This window comes from Chrysemys picta, chromosome 6 (assembly GCF_011386835.1).
Source record: "Chrysemys picta bellii isolate R12L10 chromosome 6, ASM1138683v2, whole genome shotgun sequence".
NCBI classification, from domain to species: Eukaryota; Metazoa; Chordata; order Testudines; family Emydidae; genus Chrysemys; species Chrysemys picta.
Genome location: NC_088796.1, coordinates 16197654 through 16222457, shown reverse-complemented (window position 1 = coordinate 16222457; position 24804 = coordinate 16197654). Strand labels below are relative to the sequence as shown.

Sequence of the window (24804 nt, the reverse complement as noted above, 5' to 3'; positions counted from 1 at the left end):
TGTGCCTTGAGTGGCACAGATAAGTCTAGAACTCAGCCATGCTGACACCCAGCTCTCTGCTCAGGCTATCATAAAGGACCACAGCTACTGCTGTCGCTAGGGTGACCAGTTGTCCCGATTTTATAGGGACAGTCCCGATTTTTGGGTCTTTTTCTTATATAGGCTCCTATTACCCCTCCACCCCTGTCCTGATTTTTCACACTTGCTGTTTAGTCACCCTAGCTGTCGCTGTCAGGAGCATGGATTGTTGGATTTGGTCCCTTCAATCTTAAAATCCTACCTTGTGAGCCAGGGCCAATCAGAGGGGGGGGGGGGGCAAGAGGGCCATTTGGCCTGGGCCTCAAGCTCAAAAGGGACCTCAAATTTAGACACTTGTTAATTTTTTGGCATTTGATTAGTTTTGCAACTTGTTTTTATGCGCATCCCTATCGGCCCAAAATGTGACACTCTCTCTCAGCTTAGAGCTGCAAATTTAAGCAAATAAGAGAAATATTCAAATTATGTCTCTTTTTTTTGGTGCCTTATTTTGTTTAATTTCATGTGTCGTAATTTCTTATTTTTATTATGGCTAAGGGCCCCAAGCTGGAAGTGGCCCGGGCTCTCTGGACTTCTGAGAGGGGCTGGCCAGAGGTGTGGTATTGTGATCCCTTCTTTGGAATGTAAATTCATAGTTCTCAAAACATGTTTCGCCTCCGTATGTGGCCACTTCTCCTTGCAGCTGGGGCCTGCCCGGTAATACAAAAGGCTGAAGGACAAAGAATGCCATCCACTGACACATCCCTTTCAAAGTGTGGGACAAAATAAAGAGCGCTGCAGACCCTGAAGCAGCCCAGAAGAGGGCAGACAAAAGCTCCAGATAGAACGTGTTTGAGATGGGAAGCTCCTGCATTACTTTATTCACAGCAGCATTACTGTGCTCACTTTTCCCAGCTGCCAGCCTTGCTGAAACATCAGGATATGCTGTGAAGGCTCTCTGCATACTACTCAGATGCAGCAATTGTGCGAAGGGCAGGATTAAAGAACAGGATGAGGTGTTGCTGCTAAGGAAAAGAAAGGAATTTGCATTGCCTCAAGGGATGAGGAGTTAAGGGAGAAGACAGTAAACTCGAATGTTTGTGGTGGTGAGACATTGTCAATATATTAAATTAAGGCAATATACCGAGGCAATGCAGCAAACCACACCATCTACAGTGGTTTAAAGAAAATTCCCTGCAGTTAGCGAAGGAGTAAACAACCGTGGCAGAGCACAAGTCCTAATAAGCACATTATTTGTCCCCATATGCAAAGTCTTTGCAATGAAAATTAATAATACTTTACACTTCCATAGCATCTCCCTTCCAGGATCTCAAAGCATTTTCCACCCATTAATTAAGCCTTACAACACTCCTGCAAGATGCATTTTATTATCCCCATTTTACAGTGGAGGGAATTGAAGTATGGAAAAGCTCAGTGGCTTGCCCCAGGTCACCCAGCAAGTCAGTGGAAGAGCTGGTAGCAGCACCGCAGACTCACAGTATTGTTGTTCGCCCAGTAGTCTATGCTCCTTTCCTGAGGAAATAATAGTACGTTCTAATAGTTTCATTTAACTAGTGCCTGTCATCTGAGAAGCTCAAAGCACTTTACAAAGGTGTCTGTATTTTACAGGTGGGAGAACTGAGGCACAGAAAGACTAAGTCACTTGTCTGTAGCCTCATTGATAGAACACTGGACTGGGACTTGGGAGAGGTGGGTTCTCTTCTTGGCACTGCCACTGACCTGTTGGATGACCTAGGGCAATCACTTCCCCCGTGCCTCAGTTTCCCCATATTGTAAAACAACAGTAATGATACTGACTTCTTTTGTAAAGTGCTTTGAGATCTACTGATGAGAAGTGCTAGAAAAGAGCTAGGTATCATTATTATTAAGGTTCAATAGTGAGTCAATAGCAGAGCTGGGTTGGAAACCCCAATCTTCTCCTTCCCCGTCTGCTGCTTTAACCACTAAACCATGCTTCCTCCATAAGGAAATGCTACACAGGCCTCTTATCAGGGAGGCAGTTGGAAGATCTTTCCATTGTCATTGAGAGCCTCTCCCCTATTTTACAGTACCTGCCATTCCCTTTAGGATTAATAGAGGAAGTAAACTTTAACTCTGGATGCTACTGCTGCACTCTGACTGTCAGCAGGACAAAATGGTGACACACCTAGCAGCCCTTTGGGCCACACACGATCTTAAAGTAAGTGGGCATAACTCCATTGGAGCCACTGGTAGCACTTGCTTATACCAGGGATGAATGTGGCACCTTGAATATTACAATTCTCAAGCTAGGTGGCTTAGTTTTGTTTCTGAAGAGGATTAGTTGGAATCAGTTGTCCCATGAGCCCAGATCTGTATGCTGTTACCAAAACTTCAGCTCTTCTGATGAAAGCACGTGGAGTCAGTTCAGGCCACGCCTGTATGGGGCCATAAAACATATTTTACTTGGCAGCTCAAGGCTGACACCCAGTACTGCTGTTGACATTCGCCTCCCAGAACAAGGAAGACCCGTCTCACCTCCCGTTGTGAGTCAGAAACAGGCCCATCCTTCTACCTCTTGAGATCAACCCTGGAGCAGTGCCACCACTGCCCAGCAACACCAGAGTGGGCAGAAGCCCTACACCGTTCCTGCTGAACTATTTCAGTACCATATTGGAGGAATTACAATATTTCTTTAAAGAGATTGCCATCACAGGGTTCTCAGTCACTGATCTCATGCTCCCAGTATGAGAAAGGGCAGAACTCCACTCTAGAGTGACCAGATGTCCCAATTTTATAGGGACAGTCCCAATTTTTGGGTCTTTTTCTTATATAGGCTCCTATTACCTCCACCCCCTATCCCGATTTTTCACATTTGCTGTCTGGTCACCCTACCACTAACACAAGACTTTTAAGCCTTTGAGGCAGAGTTAGGGGAGTTCAGCCATGTCTGGTGCTGGGAGCATGAGACTCAAGACTGAGAACTGTGAGAGGATATCTTCAGATAAGGAGATTGAAAGGCAAAGTCTTATCACTTACTAGTAATTTTAAGTATCAGAGGGGTAGCCGTGTTAGTCTGGATCTGTAGAAAGCGACAAAGAGTCCCGTGGTACCTTGTAGACTAACAGACGTCAAAACGTCTGTTAGTCTATAAGGTGCCACAGGACTCTTTGTCGCTTTTTAGTAATTTTAAGAAAGAGTGATAGGAAAGTAATTTTCCTTAAAAAGCACTGGCTCAATATAGAATCAAGCAGCCAAGAGGCAGTTTTCAGTGGGCCTATACTGCTTTTAGAATGATTGGTTATCAGGGGAAAATAAACAAAATTCAAAATGAGATGGAAGGAGAAAATGAAAGAGAGAGAGCATTCTGGCTAATGATACGTGAGCCCTCAAATGCACCTTATTAGACCCAGCAGAGGAACCCTGCTCATTTTAGATACAAATTTATCATGATAAAGGCTGTAATATAAATAGATGGCTAGTTACTACATTACTACCTTGTTTATTAGTATAAAAAAATTGACACATCAGCAACATTCAACTGAATAATTTGTGTGGGCTGTGGGGGTATAAAGATAATTTAGGCAGCATCTCACAGGTATCATCCTTCCCACATTGGATTTAAAAAAAAAATAACTTGCCATTTGATGCAATCTGGTGCTTTCTAAAGAGCAGGCCCTGATTCATCTCTCACAATAGTTTATGCTATTGTAACATCACTCATTGTAGAGTAGTTAATCCTGGTTTCTTTACACTAATTTTAAGAGAGAGCAGGTTCAGGCTTTTTGTCTACTGAACTATGCTTAGGAGGCAGTGGTAAAAGCCACTCTAGGCAGAGATTGTTTAGGACAGCTTTTGCAAGATTTGCTAGACCAGGCACAAAATCGGTTCATGGTGTTCCATGATGGGGGATGGTGGGGTGTCAAACAAGCAAAAAACAACAACCAAACAAACAAAAAACAAACAAACCCCACAACCCTCAACCAAAAAACAAAAATCAAAACCAAACAACCCTCCCCCAAACCCTTCCCAATAACATTTACTGGACCATCCAACCCCCAAAACAAACAAAAACAATTTCCCCAAACACAGCCTGGGTGCCTGGGGAGCAGCTCAGCAAGCAGGTGCTTGGGGCAGCCAAGGGGAAAGGGCGGCACATCGGGTTCTTCAGCGGCAATTCGGCAGCGGGTCCCTCGGTTCCTCTCGGAGGGAAGGACCTGCTGCTGAAGTGCCACCGAAGAAAGCAGCGCTGGAGCTGCTGCCGGGTGAGGCTTCCCCCCCCCCCTGCTTGGGGTGGCAAAACCCCTGGAGCCGGCCCTGCTGGGGAGGTAGACCTTCCCAGGACAGGCTTAGCAGTGGGCAGAGTTTGGGTGGAACTGTCTCTGCTAGAGGCAGGGACAGGCAGGGGATGCGGGAACAATTTGTACAGTGGGGGTGCTGAGAGCCATTGAACCAAACTGTAAGCCCTGTATATGATGGGAACCCCTTCAAGCCAGGGAGTGCAGCAGCACCCCCAACACCCCTAGTTCCAGCACCTATGGGCAGGGACAATCCTTCCCTTCCATTTGAACCTCAGCGATCCCATGTGACCTCGACGTGTGAAACGGCAAACGGGGTTCGGCTGCAAAACTTTTCACGTGGCAAAGAACTGAACCTCCCTCCATTATTTCAAGCAACTTCCCCCACTCGTTCCATTTTGCTGGCTCCCCCTGTGGGGGCGGGAGGGGACCGCCACACACCGCAGGGCCTGGCTGGGGCTCCCTGCCCTCTCAGGAGGAAGGAGGGGGCTGTGCTCTGGCCAGCAGGTGGCGGCCCTCGCCTAGGTGCCCGCCCTGTGCGGAGAGAGCGCGCTCGGGAGCTGTGGACGCAGCTGGTGCCGGTCCCGGTCCCGGTCCCACCCGCGGCACCTGGGAGCAGAAGCGGAGCGGAGCCGGGCTGGGCGCGCGGCTCGGCCCCCTTCGCAGCTTGCCGACCTGGGCCAGCAGGCTCCGGGCTCCCCCGCACCTCCCCATACCTGCGCTGGGAGCGGCGTGCGAGGCGGAGCTGGACCTGCCGCTTCCACCCGCCTCCTCCTCGGATTGATAAATAACTTCAGCCGCGGCGGCGGGTGCGAAGGTCGCGTCCGGCTGCGCAGCGGGAGAAGCCCCGGGGCGGAGATTTGAGGACGCTCCCTGCAGCCCCGTGGCCCGGAGCCATGTCGCCCGGCCCCGTGTGAGCCGGGACCCTCGGCGCTAGTAGCCTCGCGGCTGGGCTGGATGCTTAGGGGCTGAACTCCCCCCGGCTTACCGCGTCCTCCATCCCCGGCTGCGCCCTGCGCCGGGTCCCGGCCAGGACATGTCGGTCTCCGAGCTCTACACCAAGGTGAGCGGGGCGGGGAGTCCCGGGCTGACCCGCGGCGGCCTTTGAATCGGAGACTATAACACCCCCCGGGAGTCCCCTGCCCGCCACCCGTGCGCGCCTCGGGGAGTCTCCGGGGCTCGCTGCTGGCCGCGCCCCGCAGCCCCTGGGAGCGGGGGGTTCGGGAGCTGGCGCCTTGTTACCGGCTGCGTTAGTTTTCTGCCCTTCCTGGGTGCCCAGTCTGGCCGGGAGGCTGCCCGCTGGGGGTGCGCAGCGCTGCGGGTTTTAAAGCCGATCGGAACTTCTGTTGCTGTGAGACGAGAGGGCGGCGGCAGCATTTTACCTGGAGCCCCGCACCTGGCGGCCTCTCTCCGCTGCTGTGAGCTGGGCACCCGCACGGCCCCTCTCGGCCTCCCCGGGGTGCCGCTCGCTGCCTGTTCCCTGAGGCCCGGGGCGCCCCGGGGCCTGTAGTGTGGCCCCGCGCTGCCCCCCCACGTGCGGCACCTGCCCCTAGAGAAACTTCCTGCCTCTGCCCCCCATGCGCTGTCCCCCTGCTCTCCAGGGCCAGCTCCTTCCTCCACGCCAGCTGCAGGCTCGCTGCTGTTAGCTGGACCATGCCCCCCGCCTGTAATACCCTCCATGCCGTTCGCTTCCCCGCTCCCCCAGTTTATTGCCCCTTCGCCCCTGCATCTCTCCATCCACCCCATTCTGCAGGGCCATCTCCCAGTGCACTGCATGGCTCCCCCCCCCCCGTCCTAGCAGCCCCTTCTTCTTCTCTGCTGGCCCCCCCAGGCCGTTTCTGCAGGACCATCGTGGTGACACTGTTTATGGGGGACCGTTTATTATCTCTAAAAGCAAACCTCTAAAAGGCTGATGTGGGAGAAGCGGCTGCAAGTAATTGAGTGTGGGGGCTCCGGGAGTATTAATCGGTATAAAAGCCAAGTTACCATGAATCAGTCACATTTTCCTATAAAGTGGTGTGTAAATTTATGGTGCTACAGACCTGATTTAATTAATATGGGGGAAGAGGGCAGGATAAGTTTAGAAGGAAAAGGCTTGTCGGTTTCCGCCGAACTTGGCAGGATCAGGTAACTATGCAAAGGTTGGGCTGAGCCGTAGGCGGGGAACAGCCCGGAACAGGTGTGCAGAGGAAGGGAAATGTCAGAGTTGTTGCTGCAGTTGTCACATGAAAGGTTAGGGGACTGGTGACACTTCCCAAACAGTTGCAAGCAAGCGGTATGTGTTGTTGACAGCCTTTACATTTAGTATTCTGGCTATTTGCTTTGCTGGCTCTAAAGCAAAATGCCTCTGTACCTTCCTCCGTGCTGACCTGGGGAAGCAGGCTAGGCCACAGCCCTGTCCTCGGATTGTTGGATCATGTAGGAAATGTGGACGGTCCCTTGCCTGGCACTGAGGGTGTTTGTTCCTTACCATGCAGGTGGGGTGTGTGAGAGTCATTGAGTCTACCTGGGAAACCCGCAGCAGGCTAGCTACTGTTTGCACTGGGGAAGGACAGAGTCTCACTGACATAACCGCCAGAAAGAGATTTAGGCAGCATTTTTGGAGGGGGAACCAACTCAGCAACTTGTAACAATCCTCCTATTATAGTTTAAAAAACAAAACAAAACCCTGATACCCTCCTTTTCTGTAGCACAGTAGGGGAGGGGACAGAGGCTCATGATTCCTACTTTGTTTTTATTGCATCAGGCACCTACATAGGGTTTCTTAAAAAATAAAACTTTTTTTTAAAAAAAGAAGCCTTGTCAATCTAAAATGAACTGAAATGGGGACAGCTTAATGATGCTGTCTAGTTTAGATTGAGTCTCTTGGCTTATATTGTCTGTGCTGTCTGCTGGAGTGAATGAATGTTGTATGCCCTCCATGGGATTTTCTCAGAAATAAGATGTTTCTCATGAGACCAGACGAGCAAAACACTTTAGCTTTGGTATATATCAGCATAAGTAGTAACATAAGAATTATGACCTGTATACCCAACAGGTTTCATTAACAATCTCTAAGCAAAACAAAATAAAACAACTTATAAATTCCAGAAATGGTAAAACTAGGCAAAGCAACATAAAGTAAAATTATTAAAATCCATGAAATGCTGCTGTTTTAACCCCATCATATATGGTGGGTATTCTATTAAAAGAGAGAAATTTAACACTTTTTTTTTTTTAAATAAATCAGTTTGGAGTGGGGTTGTCCTCTCTCGGTTTCACAGCCAGTCACATTATTGATACGTATTCTATCCTATATAAACTTTGTGTGGAAGCCAACACTGTAAATAGGTGCACATAGTGTGTGTCTGTGTTGGGGGGAGGGTGTGTTTGCAGACATTGCTGTTTGGTTTTCGTAAAGTTTGTGCTCGATGTTCAAGGAAAGATGTAAACAGGCGGTGGTGTTTGAGTGGGCTTATCCCCCACACATCTGACTAGATACTCTTTCACTTCTGAAGTAGGGGCAGGAGAGTGCTGGTGGTTTGACCTTGCCCCTTCCTAAGCCCTATGAAGTTCCTCTACCTCTATGGATGTGCTACAGGGGTTGGACTCTGCGAGTCAGGAGGAACAGGACTAGGGAGATTCCATGGACCATGCTGTCCTTTCCCAGAACCACACCGGAATTACCCAAGGAAAGTCATGCTGACTTGTTTTGTTCCTCCACTATGTTTAAACTTTTCCCGCCCATTCTTTTATCCCAGAAGGGAATGGGGTGAGGGTTGCAGCCAGCAGGGAGTGTTACGGGGACTAAAATATGTCTGGGGATCAGGAAAAAGTATGGGGCCCTCAGCCTCTGTATGGATGATCCTGACCTTTGATGGATGTCCAAGATGGGATGATTGGCTGAAAACTTTGTGACTGGGCTCTAATGGAGTTTCTTGTCCGCTGTGAAATTTTCCCCACGAGGAGGATGATAAACTACACCATAAAAAAAAGTTTGCCCCGCATGAGACCTCTTTTATGTTCTTGAAGCCGACCTGTCAATATTAGAATACTAGCAATGGGAGAGTGACATATGTTCCCATTTTAACACTCTTGGTTTACATTGTTCTAGGGGAGATTTTTTGTAGGGAAAGACTGGAAAACTAAATATGGTGTTATACGACAGTTGTTTGGTTTTGTTTTTCATTCTCCTCCTTCCCATTTCAGCTGTTTAAGGTTCTTCACCATATACCAAATGTCTTTCTTTAGGAGAGCCTTCCATTTACATTTAACTAAATCATTTGAACTGCAAGGGTTAGCAAAGTTGTTTTAAGCCAAGTATTGTGATCCCACAGTCTACCAGTTGCTTGTTATACCAACATGCTCACTATGGCTGAGCACAGGGTGGGTACAAGAATTACTGAAACCTTCTGATTATGATGAGTGGTCTGTAATCCTTTTGCTAGCCTTACACTCTGACATATATCACAGCCTAAAGGAATACGTGGGGGCATGATGTGATATAGAGGGACTTTCATGGGCTTTCTGTACTGGGATGAATTCCACCCTTCCTGTACAGGTAACATTGGACCTGGGTTTGATGCATTGTACTGTAGTCTTAGACTGAGTGATCACCTGTGAAAGCCTTTATCTGATTTCAGAGTAGCAGCCGTGTTAGTCTGTATCCGCAAAAAGAACAGGAGTACTTGTGGCACCTTAGAGACTAACAAATTTATTAGAGCATAAGCTTTCGTGGACTACAGCCCACTTCTTCGGATGCATACCGAAGAAGTGGGCTGTAGTCCACGAAAGCTTATGCTCTAATAAATTTGTTAGTCTCTAAGGTGCCACAAGTACTCCTGTTCTTTTTATCTGATTTGTTAGCCAAAAATGGTTTTTGTTGGATTAACTGAAATTTATACACAAGATTTTTTATTTTTTTTATCAGTGGATAAATGTGGTATGAACTGCCCAGATTGCAACTATTTAAAAAAGAATTCTGAAAATTTGGCATCAAACATACCAGTACTCTGTATGGTACTGTAAATGTTTAAAAATATGAGCAAAAAATTATTATTTTCTGGTTCCTGCTATTCCTAAAATCTATCATTATAATCTATTACAGGTAACATCAATATTTGTAATAAGAATTTTTTCTGATACTTAGGGCCTATGCAAGAAAAATTCACTAGCAGTATTATCAAAACTCACCCCTGATTCTTACATTGCAATGAAAAGAAAACAATGAAGTGATATTCTTGTATGTGGTGTTGAGGCTATCTTGCCTAGATACTGACAGATGTCTAACATATGCTTTACAGTTGGATAAAAGCACCTGGTGATACAGAAAGCTTATTGCTGATCGCTCTGTATACTAATGACCCATTGTGCAAAAAGAAAATTGGTACATAAAAAATTAATTGTTTAATCTTTTGGAGCATTATTCCCTCCCATGCAATAACTTGCTGGGGAAATAACATCTGCTGCTCCAACTATTATAACTACTGTGGGGAGTAGCTAACTAAATAAGATGTAATAAACACTGTAATAGTTAAGGGACAGATTCTGCCACTTCATACTTTATTCTTTGAATTAGTCTTTATGCCTTGGTCCTGTTGATTTCAGTGAGTCTACTGGAGGGGTAAGGTGCTTTTCAGCATTAGTATCGGTGGCAGAATCTGGCAGTAAATAAACTTCATTATCCTATGCCGGAGAGGAGAGGAGAGAAATGAGCTACTTTTCGCTGGATGAAGATCAATAACATTTTCTTCCTACTGGGTATTCACCCACGAAAGCTTATGCTCCAATACATCTGTTAGTCTTTAAGGTGCCACAGGTCTCTTTGTTGCATTTTCTTCCTAGTTAGGTCTGTTAAACTATGTTTATAGTCAGGATAGAAACACTGACCATTAACTATAGCTGTGATATATGCTTATCTGTAATGTGCACGTTTTTATACAATTCTTTACTTTTGAAAAAAAGTTGTGTATTTTAGTGTAGGAACAACATCAGCGTGTATGTTTGTCAGCTAATTGTCATGAGAGAGCATACTGCAGCAAAAGGGATGCAGGGAAAATAACTAGGACTTTTTCCAGCTCATGTTTCATCAGTGGAACAAGCTTGATGGCTAAAAGGACCAGTGTCTGGCGTTCGGGGAGGGATATTGCTGATAAAGAAAGACATAATTGGCAACAATCTAGATCTTTATTTCTCCTGGATGTTTTATACGGCGTGTATCAAATTGTTTCCCATTTTAAATAGGAAATGCTTGTTAATATTTGCAGTGTGGGTAGTGCCCAAAGTCTCCAGTCAGGATCTGGGCCCCACTGAGCTAGGTGTTGTACAAACACATATGAAGTTACAGCCTTTGCTTTGGAGAACTCAAAGACCTGAAGGAGAGATTTGAGACGCATCCTCTTCTATGTTTGAAGGAATGTGCCAGTAATTCCTGCTCCTCACCAGGTGCTTTCAAAGGGCCTGATGGTGAGATGAGCTGTGATGCATTTGAATGTTGTATGTGCTGTGCACCTCTCCGGGCGATAGGTATTTCTGTCCTCTTTAACAGGGGAACATAAACTTGGTCTTGTTTTTTTTTTTTTTTTAAATGAGGAAAGGTGCTGATTGTGCGTAATGAATATCAATTACTGCTTTCAGGCAGAGAATCCTGTCCTGGTGTTGTGATGTTCCTGGTGCTTCATTAACAATATTTCAGTGGGTGAGGACCTGGGGAACATTCTTATGAAAAGCTATAAATATTGCTGGACATGGACACATGAAAAGCTGTATGTAGCTGGCCTACAAATAATGTTTGCTGGAAGGGTATAAAGATGCTGACATTCTAAACTATTGGATTTTTAAGATTTTGCTTTGATCATTGTCAGCGTGGTAGCTCAGCAGTCACCGGAGTGGAACCAGTTCTTGCAAGGAATCTGTTCCAGTTGTCTTGCTTGTACATGGCTCTGAACGTCTTGCAGGCTCCTGAGCAGTGGATTTTCAAGTCTCAGTTGTGCAGGCTAATTCTGTGCAGTATTGCTACATTGTTTCAAGGTTAGGGAGGCATGTTGGACCATAATTTCGAGAGGCCCTTCTTTTTTTGGCTGTCAATGCTAAGTGCATCCAGGAGGAATCATAAGAGCTGATCCTGTGAATTTTTATGCATTCTCAGGACTCAGACGTTATCACACAAAACAATCCCACTAACTTGTGGAAGTAAAGATTTTCAGAATCGAGTCCCTAGAACAGTGAAAGACCTGTTGGGTTGCTTATTCCACACACCAGGGGTGACAAGTCCAACTAAAAAAGCAATTTATTTTTCCTTAAATGTTTTGACTATTGTAAGACGTGCACAAAAAAGTGCACTTATCAGAACTTGACAGCATGATCAGAACAAAAAGGAAGAATAATAGCAAATTCCCTGTTAGTAGAGGACAAAAGCCTAATCCATAAATGGCATCAGCTTTGTCACATGTAAAAGACCTGGCTGTGAGATAATGTCATCCATTGACTTTCTAGGAAACTAACATATTTCCTTTAAAAGTGGCATTTGGTGCTTATATCTCTAATTGGGTTTTGATGATTGGAGTTGAAATCCCAAATAGCAATCAAGTTTAGGCTTCTGAACTAATATAAAATGGTTTATAAGGTCTTTTATAATGTTGCTAATAAATTAGTCATCCTGTGAAGATGCTGATGATAGATAGCACTGACATGGGGAACTCTTTTCTGTTTTGTTGAGGCCCTTCTGAAGTGATTTGGGTTTGTAGTAAAAGTCAGTGTGCTGTTTACTAGGGTTACCATATTTTGTGCCTCCAAAAGGAGGACACTCCACGGGGCCCCGCCCCAGCCCCCCCGCCCCAACTCCGCCCCTTCCCCAAAGTCTCCGCCCCCTCCCCTGCTTCCCGCGAACATTTGATTCACGGGAAGCCTGAAGCAGGTAAGGGGTGCGTGGGGGGAGGAGGCGCGGCCCAGTCTGGCCCCCCCCCCCGGCGTCTCCAGCCTGGGTCGGCTCGGGCCCTGGGGTGCCGGCCCCGGGCCCGGCCGAGCACCCCCGGCCCGCCCAGCACTGCCGGTGTCCAGCCCCCGAGCCCCCGGCCCCGCTCCGCTGGCCCGGTCCCGAGCACCCGCACCGCCGGCCCCCGAGCCGCCAGCCCGGCCCCGAGCACCCGCACCGCCGGCCCCGCATGTCCCGATTTTCCCGGACATGTCCGGCTTTTTGGGATTTCCCCCCGGACGGGGATTTGGAGCCCAAAAAGCCGGACATGTCCGGGAAAATCCGGACGTATGGTAACCCTATATTTTACTGTTAAACAGCAGCACAATCTTAATGACAATTAGCAGTTCAGAACTGGTAGCTACTCTATTGATTTAGTTCTACTGCCCTGTTTGTACACCCAGCAAACAAATCTCCAAGCACAAATGTTTTTAATATACATCTGAGTTTATAAAGATTGACCAATCGAAACACCAAGGGCCTGATTCTATTGTCACAGTCACCACTGTAGCTGCACTGATTGATACTGGGGTAAATTGGGCCGCAAATATACACGTCAAGGTTCTTGAGGAACTGTGCAGGACAACCTGTGTATCAGATAGAGAGGGCCCTAGATGCAAAATGTTGTTGGGGAAGTTCTGTTCTGAATCCGAAGTTGCAGCTTAGGTCTATCTTTAACATCAAAGTAGAAAATCCAGTAATTCAAATTCAGTGGGTAATAGCCCAAGTAATGGAGACCAAACCTGTTTTATTGGAGGACTCATCCTACACTATTTTTAACAGGAAGTTGTTTGCATGACTCACTATTGAAAAGTCTCCTATCTGATGCCTTCCCTTAATCCACAAAAGGCCTGAGGTCAGATACTGATTCCACACTCGCTCAAGTATCAGAGGGGTAGTCGTGTTAGTCTGGATTTGTAAAAAGCAACAGAGGGTACTGTGGCACTTTTAAGACTAACAGAAGTATTGGGAGCATAAGCTTTCGTGGGTAAGAACCTCACTTCTTGCATCTGAAGAAATGAGGTTCTTACCCACGAAAGCTTATGCTCCCAATACTTCTGTTAGTCTTAAAGGTGCCACAGGACCCTCTGTTGCTTTTTACACATTTGCACAGACATCTTGATCCAAGCGTTACATTAGGTGTTGGCGTTATGGATCATAATGTCAGTCCGTGAAAGCCCCCCATGAGGCTGTGTCCTGTGCTACTTACTGGGGAAATCTTGGCCTATGATTTGGCTGGATTAAGGAGGTCAGGGTTGACCCATGCAGAGCAAAACAAAGATCTACTCAGCAGGTCATTCCTGCTGGTTCTTTGCAAAGAACCAGCAGGAAAATGCTTCACATAACTTACTAGTAGTTATTAGATTGTTTTGGGGTTTTTTAAGCCGAGAAGATTTTACTTATGTTAACATGCCAAGAATGTTTAAAAAGTCTGATGCCATGTTAATAGGCTTGAAATGGATGCATTGCTGTCCCAAACTCTGTTCTCCTTTGAATTTAAACATCTCAGAACAGTTAGTGGAGGTAATTGATGGCATGTCAGCTGTCACATGGCCTGTAGTTATGTTTTGCACTTCTATCACTTACAGCACATGAAGATCTCATTAAAGTCCGCAAACAGTCTTGTGAGGGTTAGTAAGTGCAAATGGGTGAACCAAGACACAGAAGTTAAATGACTTTCCTATGGCAATATATGGAACCACTAACAGCTGGAAAGAGAATGTAGCTCTGCTGATGTCCAGTCTACTGCTATAAATATGTATAACTATTTGTACTGCAGTTATGTGATGTACAATAAGGAGATTTTTGGGAACATGTATTACCACTGCTCTTTCTCAGGCAATTCTTGCTAAGTTTGCCTTCGGCTTAGGTTATGCCCCCACAGAAGTGGGGAAGTGTAATTTTTAGCCCTCTGCTTGAGCTAACACATGCACATTTACCTAAGCTGGGAATTGCATCCCCCAGTTGCTGTGCAGACATACCCTTAGGAACCATACTAGGCAGGAGAGATCTCTGTAGCATCCTAATTAAAGGGCCCAATAGTATCAAGGCAGCCAGTGGCTTGTTAAGCTCAGACAAGCATGTCCATGATACTTGGCCATAATTGATCCATATGAGTTACCGGTGTACGAGTACCTCTGGCTTTAACAGCCAAAGGGATGACTAGTACTTGCGTGAAGATAGTCCTCAGTTTCATTCAGCAGAGTGGTGGGGAAGACAAATCTGCATTTGATGGATTATTGAACATCGGCTTCTAAAAACTATGTAACTGTTGGTATTGCCTCTGCAGCAAATGATGGAACACAGCCATGGGAAGAGAGAGCCATGGGCATTCCCCCCCCCCCCATATATGTTGATAATGGGAAAACAACTAAAACCATCCTTGGGAGCAAAGAAGAAACTGGCCATAGACCATCTCCCATAAAGCTAAGGCAGAGTTGGGGTTCCCCACCAGCTGGGTCCTGGTACCGGTCTGTGTCCTGCATAGCCCCTGGCCGGCCCGCTCAGCCGGGCTCTTACCTCCCCTTCCAGCTGCAGTGATCAGTGACGCATGGCTCCGGCCTGCTCCCTGCCAGCAGCCTGCCTCAGGGACGTGGCGGGGGGCATCACCGAGCCCAGGACAAGAGCCCCACAGAAGCTCACTGCAGCACTGGGACAGAGGACAGGTTGGGTCCTAGCCAGGAGGGAGGTGCTGCTGCCTGGTTAGGGGCTGCCGCATTATAAACCCGGGCAATAGGAGGGGACTGGAGGTGGGGCCCTTTGCTGGACAGCCGTCTCCGTCCCCCCATCCTGTCAAGTGGCCCTTGGGGAAATAGGCTGGATTGTGCTAGCAGAACTGCTGGCTATAGGAAATTACTCCCTGCCCCCCAGGATCAGGAGAGTTAGGGGAGTTGCAATCTCTGGGGCAGGATCTGGTGTAGAGGGTGCATTGGGGCTCTGGCCACCTGGTCAGGTTTGTCCCATTTGTCCCCACCCCTCGCTGTCTCACAGCTCAGTGAAAGCACACCTGGTGTTTCACGGGGCCTGGGAAGGCAGGAGCACTTGCTGGGAGCCCCTCGCCCTGTCCAGCCTCCTTTCGGGGGCTGCTGCAAGCTGCTGAAATGGGGCTTTCTGCCCAGTGGAACATGCAGCCCCGAGCCCGGAGCCTGGGCTGTTACCAGGGCACCCCTGGCTCTGCAATGGCAGCTGGCAAGATGAGTTCAGACCCTGGCTTTGGGGTAAAGTTTCCACCCGCTAGATTGCAACCCTATCCCTCCCCTCGTGTCGTGTTGCGGTGCATCCCCCTAGCAATAACAGCAGCCATTTCAACTCCGAGCCTAACAATTGGTAAATCTGGAAGTTAGACCTATACCTATTATTAATAGTATTAAGCCCTCGTCGCTCCCAAATATAGAAGTCAAACTATGCCTATGGGCAAAGCAATGCACTTCAACAGGCTACTATAACTGAAGAGGTGACTCTTTCTTAAAGTCCAAATGGCAAAATTCAGTATCAGTATGGCCATACCAGTAACCTCTCCTGCTGGAAAGAAAGTACTGTCTCTGGGTATAAGAAAGTTGGACAGCACTAGTTGCTACAATCAGTATAGTGTCTTGCTAAAAGCTCTATTGATCTGATGTGCTCTGTTGCACTAACACAATCACAGCATTATCTCCCCTGGAGCCGTTCTTTGCCCAGGACAAAGGAATCTTGCAAGAGTGAGACTTCCAAAATTTCTGATAGGAGTTAGTTTCTTTCCTGTTGCCCTACTATTTTGGTTGGTTAAACACTCTCACCTTAAGGAGGTGCTGAGCGGCCTCACCTTCCATTTGTGTACACTTGGTGCAGAGCACCTTCAACTCTAAGATCTGGTCTTCACCTAACACTTAGGTAGACCAAGCTACATCGCTCAGGGCTGTGAAAAATGTCATGCCCTGTGTGACGTAGTTAAGTTGACATGACCCCTAATGTATACATAGGTCAGTGGAAGAATTCTTCCATTGACCTAGTTATCATCTTTCAAGGGGGCGGATTTACTACAGCAAAGGAAAAACCCCTTAGTGTCCTTAACTAGGAGTTTGTGGGATGTTCAGTATCTCTGTAGGAACAGGCCCATAATGAGCTGTTTTAAAGACCAGAGAAAGAAATAAGACATATGTTCAAGAGGAGCACAGGCTGCTGAAGTGACAGGGCTTCATAGCACACCTGCTGAACTAGGTCCATAAGATGGCACTGGAGAAACAATGGCAGATGAAAGGAAAATGAAGCTGGAATTAAAGACAGACATGATGCAGAAAATACAAAGCCAGTCTTGTTTGCTGTGTTGCTCAGTGGTGCCTCATCCTTACCCAGTTATTCAGTGTAAAGGCTGAAGGAAGCCCCTGTTAATTACAGGAGGACTTGTGGCACCTTAGAGACTAACAAATTTATTAGAGCATAAGCTTTCGTGGACTACAGCCCACTTCTTCGGATGCATATAGAATGGAACATATATTGAGGCTAGCCCAGCACAGACAGACAGTTAGATAACAAGTGTGAAAGGAAGATGATGTCTGTCTGTATCTGTACGAGTTTTTTCATGAGGTTGATGGATTTCCACTCCATACGGCTAAATGCAGTGCCTTGCATAATGAAAGGTTTCAGAGTAGCAGCCGTGTTAGTCTGTATCCGCAAAAAGAAGAACAGGAGGACTTGTGGCACCTTAGAGACTAACAAATTTATTAGAGCATAAGCTTTCGTGGACTACAGCCCACTTCTTCGGATGCATATAGAATGGAACATATATTGAGGCTAGCCCAGCACAGACAGACAGTTAGATAACAAGTGTGAAAGGAAGATGATGTCTGTCTGTATCTGTACGAGTTTTTTCATGAGGTTGATGGATTTCCACTCCATACAGCTAAATGCAGTGCCTTGCATAATGAAAGGAAAAAACCCTCTGCTCTAACTCCTCCCTCCATGGCTGCTGTCATTCTGCCTTTCCTGGGGCATGGAGGATCTAGTGACTCCTCAATGGTCAATTCAAGGTCCTTGCAGAACCAATGGCAGCTGACTCTGGTACCCAAGTACAGCCTCTTAGATGCCTGAAGCCCATGAATTCGGGGGATAAGAACCAGAGTCTCTCACCTGGTAATCCACAGAACCAGCTCCTCAATCCAGGGCAAGCTATTGCACAAAACAAAGGGTAGTGAAAGTGCACTTGTTTGGCTGCCAAGTGATGGGCCTTTCCCTACTCCAGTTGAAGTCAATGGCAAAAGTTTCCCTGGTTTCAATGGGAGTGGGAGCAGGAGAGGGTTCAGTGTGTGCATTAGTCAACATGCAAGCTCAGAATGATAGAAGGGGACTTTTCTGAGTTCCCCTTAAATGGACAATAAATACCAGTGTTGGCTATAATGCAAATAACATTCAGGTGATTTCTTTTTGATTCACGCCTCTGGTCGGCTCTACTTGATTAAAATAATCTTTCCAATTTGTTAAGGCATCCAGTGGCTGGCATGCTTCAACCTAAGCAACTATGAGAACAGTTCTATCCTTTATTCTCTAGCACTGTTTGTGATGCTTTTGGAATGATTATTTATGCAGGATATTATCACTTCACTAATTTAACCGTAAATTCCTTTGTTAAATCCAAAGGCCCAATGGTATTTATACAATTGCTCTAAACATGCCTAAAAAGCCTAAATAATAAGCAATTTCTACATCCAAAAAGTAAGAAAACGTTTATAAACCTTTGATCAAGATATTTGCAAATGGGCTAAATCGAGAGGTGCGTAGTCCTATATTGGTCAGCTCCAATGTGGTCAGGCAAATATTAGCAATGAGCCCTTTAAGAGTTAACATTTATACCATTTAACAAACAGTGATGTCATTGCCAAGTACTGACTTCAGCTAAAAAACAGTTTGAGACAGTTCACTCTTATTTCTGGTCTTATTCCAATAAGACTTACAACCACCTTTCTCCAAGGCCTTTCTTCCCCTCCTTTTTGCTGACCAACAAGCAGCGCCTGTTGCACCTGGATTCACATAGGCTTTACTTGAATGTGGGATGGGAAGGTTCATGTTGGCTTTTTTTAAGACTGAATCTCTATCTTATTTAAAACCATCTGCACCCCTATTGGTCAGAGGCCTGCCTTTTTAGACTCTCCTCTTTATTTCATTACTTTTAGGACCAGATACATTCTCCCTACTTTATTCCTTCTGACCTTACAACTCATTACTTTCAAGGTCTTTTATTTGATATTTTATGCTAACTTTTATTCTCTAACTTTATATTTATTCTACAGGGGCTGTTGCTTTGAGGTGTGTTGATGATGATAGAAATACTTGGTATTACTGCACTGTTAGAATGAGATTACCTAATTTTTAGAAATGTAGTTGCTCTTGCACAGTGTTGGGGTCTCTAAATCTTGCTTAGCTCACACTTTGCTATTGGAGAGATTTATAATTTGCCTTTTTAAGAAGCTTGTTTTGATGATGGCCTTGGTAGAAGAAATATTAGCAAAAAGTAATACTCTAGTGACTAGTGGAAGTGTTGTAGTTAAACGTGCATCCCTAACTTGCCTGCAATAACAGCATTGGTTCAATACTAATGTATTCAATTGGTGTCTTGGTTAAATTCTGGGGTGATAAAATGTTCAGCCTGGATCTCAGCACTTCTCCGAATAGCTTTTGAAAGTGGAAAGGAGCCTGTCCAGCTCCCAGAAATGCCAGAATCTATCTGCCTTCAACTTGAAAATTTAAGTGTGTAACAAATGTGAACTCCTGTGTTTCTGGCTGTGCTCTGACTGATGCCTTTTGAGTTGGGTGTCTGCCTCTGATGGAGTTGTAATGCTAGTTCAGCCAGGATCGTGAGCATATGTAACACACACATGCCATGCACTGCAAATGGAATGTTGATTCTAGCTAGCTGTATTCTGTTGTTGTGGGCATGCTCATTTATTTATTTAAAACAATTGAGGGGTTTGGTGGGGAGATAGAATGGCAATCCATTCTCCATTGAAGTACAGAGTTGGCTTGTGAGCAGAGTTAAAATGGTGGGAGGCAGCTACCCTTGTTGTTTGGTGCCTCTCAGGCTGCAAGTTTCCAGTTGGATTAGAGTGGAAGAATGTTAGGGTGAACTCTGATGCCCTGAAACTTTGTTTATGGGGACAGATGTGATGGAATCTCTCACAAGGCTCTCTCAGAGGTTTGTGGGGGATGGAACAGCCCTCCCTTCACCCTTCAATCAGTGTATCAATCACCCACACAGTCACTACTATAGTACCTTGGCAACAGTGGATATCAGCCCTGTGTGTGGAGTTTTGGCTGCATAGTTGGTGCACTGGCTCACCATATACCTGCCTGCCCCTGAATTCTCTGCCTTGCACCTATACAGTCACCATAGAATGTGGGACTCTGTAGCCAGGACCTTATATCAGTCCTGTATTTGGCTCATAGTGTGAGAAATGACTTCATTATAAGAGGTTTCCACTGTGCTTATTTTTCATTGGTTGTCTCTTTACTTTTGCTGATAGCAGGAAATTGGAGGCAGGTGGGAAAGATTGAGTACCCCGGCGTTCATTCTTTATTCTAGTGTTTTGTTGTTGTGCCAGAACTTTCTCCTCATCCCTGTTGTTTGGTGACAATTCAAAGTCAACTACTTCTCCCTTTCCCCCGGTGTAGGCGGATAAGAAAATACTATAATCTTGTTAATAGCTGCAAAATGAACACAGGGACACTGGCAATCACAAGAAATGTCACATACAAAATAGCAGGCATTAAACAATGTTTTAAAAAAAGACCACAAAGACTTCTCCCTCCTGTCTCAGCAAAATCAGGTTGGTATTGCCTCTTATTTTCCTAACTGTACACTTGTAGGAAATGTGAGAATAAGAACTTCAACCCAGTGCTGGAGGGGGTGGTAAATTAGGCCATAGAACACAACTCCTGTTAAGGACCCCAGTTTAGCAAGGTACTTAGGCATAATGTTTAACTTCAATGGGACTGTTTGGGTGCTTAAAGTTAGGCACAATGCTTAAAAGGGGAGCCAAGGTTTACAGGAATCATTCAAGGGCTGTTCCCTCTCCCCAGTGGACCACATGGAAACTTAAGCCCCTACTCTTATCTGTGCACAGATTTTATGCTGCATTACTTTGCTGTTCAGAAACAGAAATAACAGCAGTACAACCCTTGCTAAGGTTCTACCATAATTCTAAATAGACCTGAACCAGGCTCCAACTGCTTGAAATAATTAATCTATTGAAAAATAAAAACCAAGAACTTTCCCCTTGCGAAAGAAAAAAAAAAAAAAACAGACTCAAGAACAACCAACTGGTGCAGCACCTTATGTGACCTCTACGTGCAGACAGCTGTGGCCACAGCTTTCATTATATTTGAGACTTTTGGACTTCGATTCAGGGCAACACTTACGTGCACTTAAAGTTGATCACGTGCTTAAGTGCTGTCCTGAATCAGGTCTGAAGTGCTGTGATCTTTACCTGACTCCATGGTTAAACTGAGAGGAAAAATGGGGTGTGTGTTGGAGGGTGGGGGTTTATTAATTTTTCTGTAGAAAGTTGTGATTTCCTTTCCACCATCGAAGTTATAAAGTTCAGTAGGGTAGCCTGGGAGCAGGTCTGCACTAATGCTTAGGCCGTTGCAACACCCCCAGTGGATCTGCACCAACTATACTGCCATTACAGACACTTCTAGGAGAAAAAGCTAGCATAGATGAGGGTCGTGAGGTGTGGGTGGGAAGAGGGGTTGAAAGCTCTGGTTGTATGAGACTGATGGCCAGGATTATTCGGTGCGCTTTATTTTTAAACATCCTTGCTGACCACTTTGGAGGATGCTGTTATGTGGAAGCCTTCTGCAGGGTTGGGGAAGGAGACTAATTTAATCTTTGCCCCTATTGGGGCAATAACTACGGAGCTATTTTTCATACTTCCTGAAGTCTCTGAATGACTGTCAGTTAAATGGTAAATAATTTTGTATATTGTATAAAATGTAGCGTTTTGCTCACATTAAACATGGATGGCTTATGCCCTGTTCTTTCACCCTAAAGAATTGATGGCACCAACAATCTGTTCTCCAGCACCATACAAATCTCCCAGACTCTGGCTGATCTTGACAGTTCTGCTAATAATATATACTATCAAAGCTAGCATATCAGCCAACACAGTTCTACTGTCTGAAGGGAAGGCTTCTTCTTTGCTGGAGCAAACACTGACTTAACGTGGCTCTACGAGCCACTGTTCCCAGAATACTGTTGTGTGTTGACAATAGGGTGACCACACGGCAAGTGTGAAAAATTGGGATGGGGTGGAGGTGGGGTAATAGGAGCCTATATAAGACAAAGCCCCAAATATTGGGACTGTCCCTATAAAATCGGGACATCTGGTCATCCTAGTTGACAAAATGTGGGTTTGCTAAACTCCACTGTAAAGGGGACCTTTTCCCAATCACAGCTAGCTGTGCTGAATACAGTATACATGATTTCTGCTTTAAAAAAAAAGGTGGAAAAACGTGTGAGAGAACATGGCAAAAAGGTGTATTCAGTCAAGGATGAGATGTTGTACTTTGAAGTAAGCAGACAGGCAATAGCAAACATGGTTAAACAGATTCACTCTCCTCACCTTTAATTCCTGAAATCATCAGTAAGGGTAAGAGAGATCTTCCTGGTCATTTTTTTGGGTGTGGGTGTGTGGGTGGGTGGTGGTGATTCTCTGATATATAAAAAGGCCAAATCAGTGTTTTGTTTCTTCCTCCACTTCCCCCATGTGTTTACATTATGAACATCAGGCACAAGATTCTGATCTCACCAATGCCAATCTGGAGTGTTCCCAGCGGAGTTATTCTGGGTTTCCATGGGTGTAACTGAGATCAGATTCTGGCCCCTGATCTTTACATCCTTATTTACTTGCTAGAGAGCTGGCAGATTAGTGGCCTCATGACATCACAAGAGACTGAAAAATTAGCGGTTGAGAGGGGAATTGCAGTATGAGCAGAGACCCCAGAGTCCACATGCTTAGACTTAGAGATCTAGAAGTGACTGCCAATCCATAAATCCCTCTCTTTATTAAATTCCTTGTACAACCTATCCTGGTTAACTTCACTCTGGCCAAAATCTCTAAATTTAAGCTTCTCTTCACAGAAAGTGTTTTTAGTCAGATTAAGACACTGGAGAAGTGGGATTGCTAACACCTATTTAATTCAAACCCCCGACAAAGGCTTGCAAGAACAGCTCTCAGGAAAGAGTCACTACCATTCCTCCTTCAGCCAAGTCCAGAGAGTTCTGACTCCTGATCTCCAGTCCTCTAAAGCAGGGGAGTCCATTATTGTTTGTCAAAGTCCAGACTTCAGGGAAAGTTATTTGTGTTTTTATTATTATTATAATAAGTAAATAGATTTCAGAATCTATTCAAAAGCATCTGGCAGTCCGGTTTGGGCCTGAAGTCCACCAATTACCTCTGCTCTAAAGAGTCCTGCAAGAAAAATAACAAAAACTTGTTACTGATAAAGCAGGGTGGAAAGGGAGGTTTTCAGGCCTTCTCTATACATCAAAAACAAGCAACAATGTGCACAAGCCTACTTTTTCCTTTTGTAAATTCCCTTTTAAAAAAACCTACTGCCTTTATAACTTATTGTTCTAACAATTTTATAACTTCTGAAAACGTCCCTGTTTCAGTGTGAAAATCCCCATATTTGGTCTATGTTGGATGGTGAATGTCTTTCAGGCATTTTTGTCTAGGGAATTTGCAAGCTCTGGTAGCAATGCTTCTGGAGGTGTTCTCTTTTACCACTAATAAAAACAATCCCTCTAGGACCTACTTGAGTATGCAAATCAAGTGTATGCAGAAGTGCATGTGCACATACTTTAAGAGTTGGCCTTCCAACATATTATTTCTTTATTCTTTTATATCGGGTAGCATCTAGAGTCTGCTCCCCGCCACCTGTGCTAGGCACTGTGCAAACAGACAACAAAGAGATGGTCCCTGTGTCAGAGTTCACAGTCTGTCTCCAGTTCCTGTTTTTTGTAATGCCTATAATATTGCCATTAAATGCATGCTGGGAAACTCAGAGCACATGCAACACTGCTGAGATAGTAATGGTGCTGGAAGCCTCACATTTTTATTTTTTTTTATTTTTCCTCTCTTGCGATTGTGCATCATTAAACACGTTTATTCTCACTTGTTTTTATAAAATATAAAAACTTGGTTAGGTTCATTGTGCGCAATTGAAGTCAATGGGAGTTTTGCCACAGAGTTCATTGAGAGCAGCATAGCGCTCTTTAAAGAACTATTATTTGTTTCCGTTTTTCCAAGAGCTCTCTTGTACAAGGCAGCCTGTCTCTTAGTTCCCTTTTTGGGTTTTCAATCACTGGTTTTAGTATGCTGTTCTTTTCATAGAATCATAGAAGATCAGGGTTGGAAGAGACCTCAGGAGATCATCTAGTCCAACCCCCTGCTCAAAGCAGGACCAACACCCACTAAATCATCCCAGCCAGGTCTTTGTCAAGCTGGGCCTTAGAAATCTCTAAGGATGGAGATTCCACCACCTCCCTAGGTAACCCATTCCATTTTATTACTGTTTTGATCAGACTATAGAGAATAGTCATGAAGGGGCCAGAACTGCTATATCAAAAGCTTCCCCAGTACCCCAGGAGAATACATTACCAGCTTGTATCACATAATGATATATGTTATGACATGAGAAACAGGCAGTGCGTGCGTTCAGCACTCAGGGGGTTAGATGCAATTCTGACTTGAATTACTGCTCAGGATTTCCTTGTGTCAGGAAAGTGACAGCTGTAAACAGCTCAGCTGCAGGTAACTGGTTTATGTAAAAGCAAAGAGCAGGAAACACTCTTAAGCTGTTTCTCAGCTTCTTGTTGTACAAAGATTAACGCTTCTCATTGAAAGAGCTGGTTACATGATGTCTGTATTCATCTGCATCTTTGGAGGCTGAGGGCCATTGTAGCTACTTGCTCCAGAGAAATGCTGATTACAATTGGCTCCACCAAATCATCTTTTGTTATTAGCTGCAGTTGTGTGAGCACTGAAGTGAAAATCACTGAATTGTAAAATATCCTTGCTTTAACTAGCTCATCATAAACCAGGTCCGTGCCAAGGGCACTTCCTTCCCTGCTGCAGTAGATGTTGCTGATAAAGCTGGAGCCCTCCCTAAAAATGGCATAGAGAAGTTAAAGTAGGTTTTAATGGGCTTGCATAGGTATAACTAAGGGCAGAATGTGACCAGTGATTAGTAATGAATTTCCTCTGCATCTAGGGTTGCCAACTCTGACGAAAGCTATTCTGGGAGATTCCCCCCCCAACATGATGTAATGTCATTTTCTTAAAATATCCTATTAAAATGTCCTGGATTGCTTTCAATAGTCACTGGGACATCAGTGCTGATTTGGGAGACTCCAGGCCAATCCTGGAGGGTTGGCAACCCTATTTGTATCCCATATTAAATGCTGCTGCATTACAAATGCCTTGACACACACAGAAGAGGCAGGAGGACTACCTGTGAAGCTCGTATCTGTTTGGCTTTGTATTCTATACAGGGTCGGCACCAGCTAAAGAAGCAGGTGCTTGGGGC

The 24804-nt window shown here is 45.3% G+C and overlaps 1 protein-coding gene across 2 annotated transcripts in view; it reads left to right on the top strand.

Moving 5' to 3' along the window:
• The first annotated feature begins 4828 nt into the window (after nt 1-4828).
• Nucleotides 4829-24804, top strand: part of MYO5B (myosin VB) — a 377457-nt gene continuing 357481 nt past the window's right edge. For both annotated transcript variants that reach the window (XM_065598729.1, XM_065598728.1), the window contains exon 1: nt 4829-5355. In XM_065598729.1, coding sequence (XP_065454801.1) covers nt 5329-5355 — 27 coding nt within the window. In that variant the 5' untranslated portion in view covers nt 4829-5328. The remainder of the gene's footprint in view (nt 5356-24804) is intronic.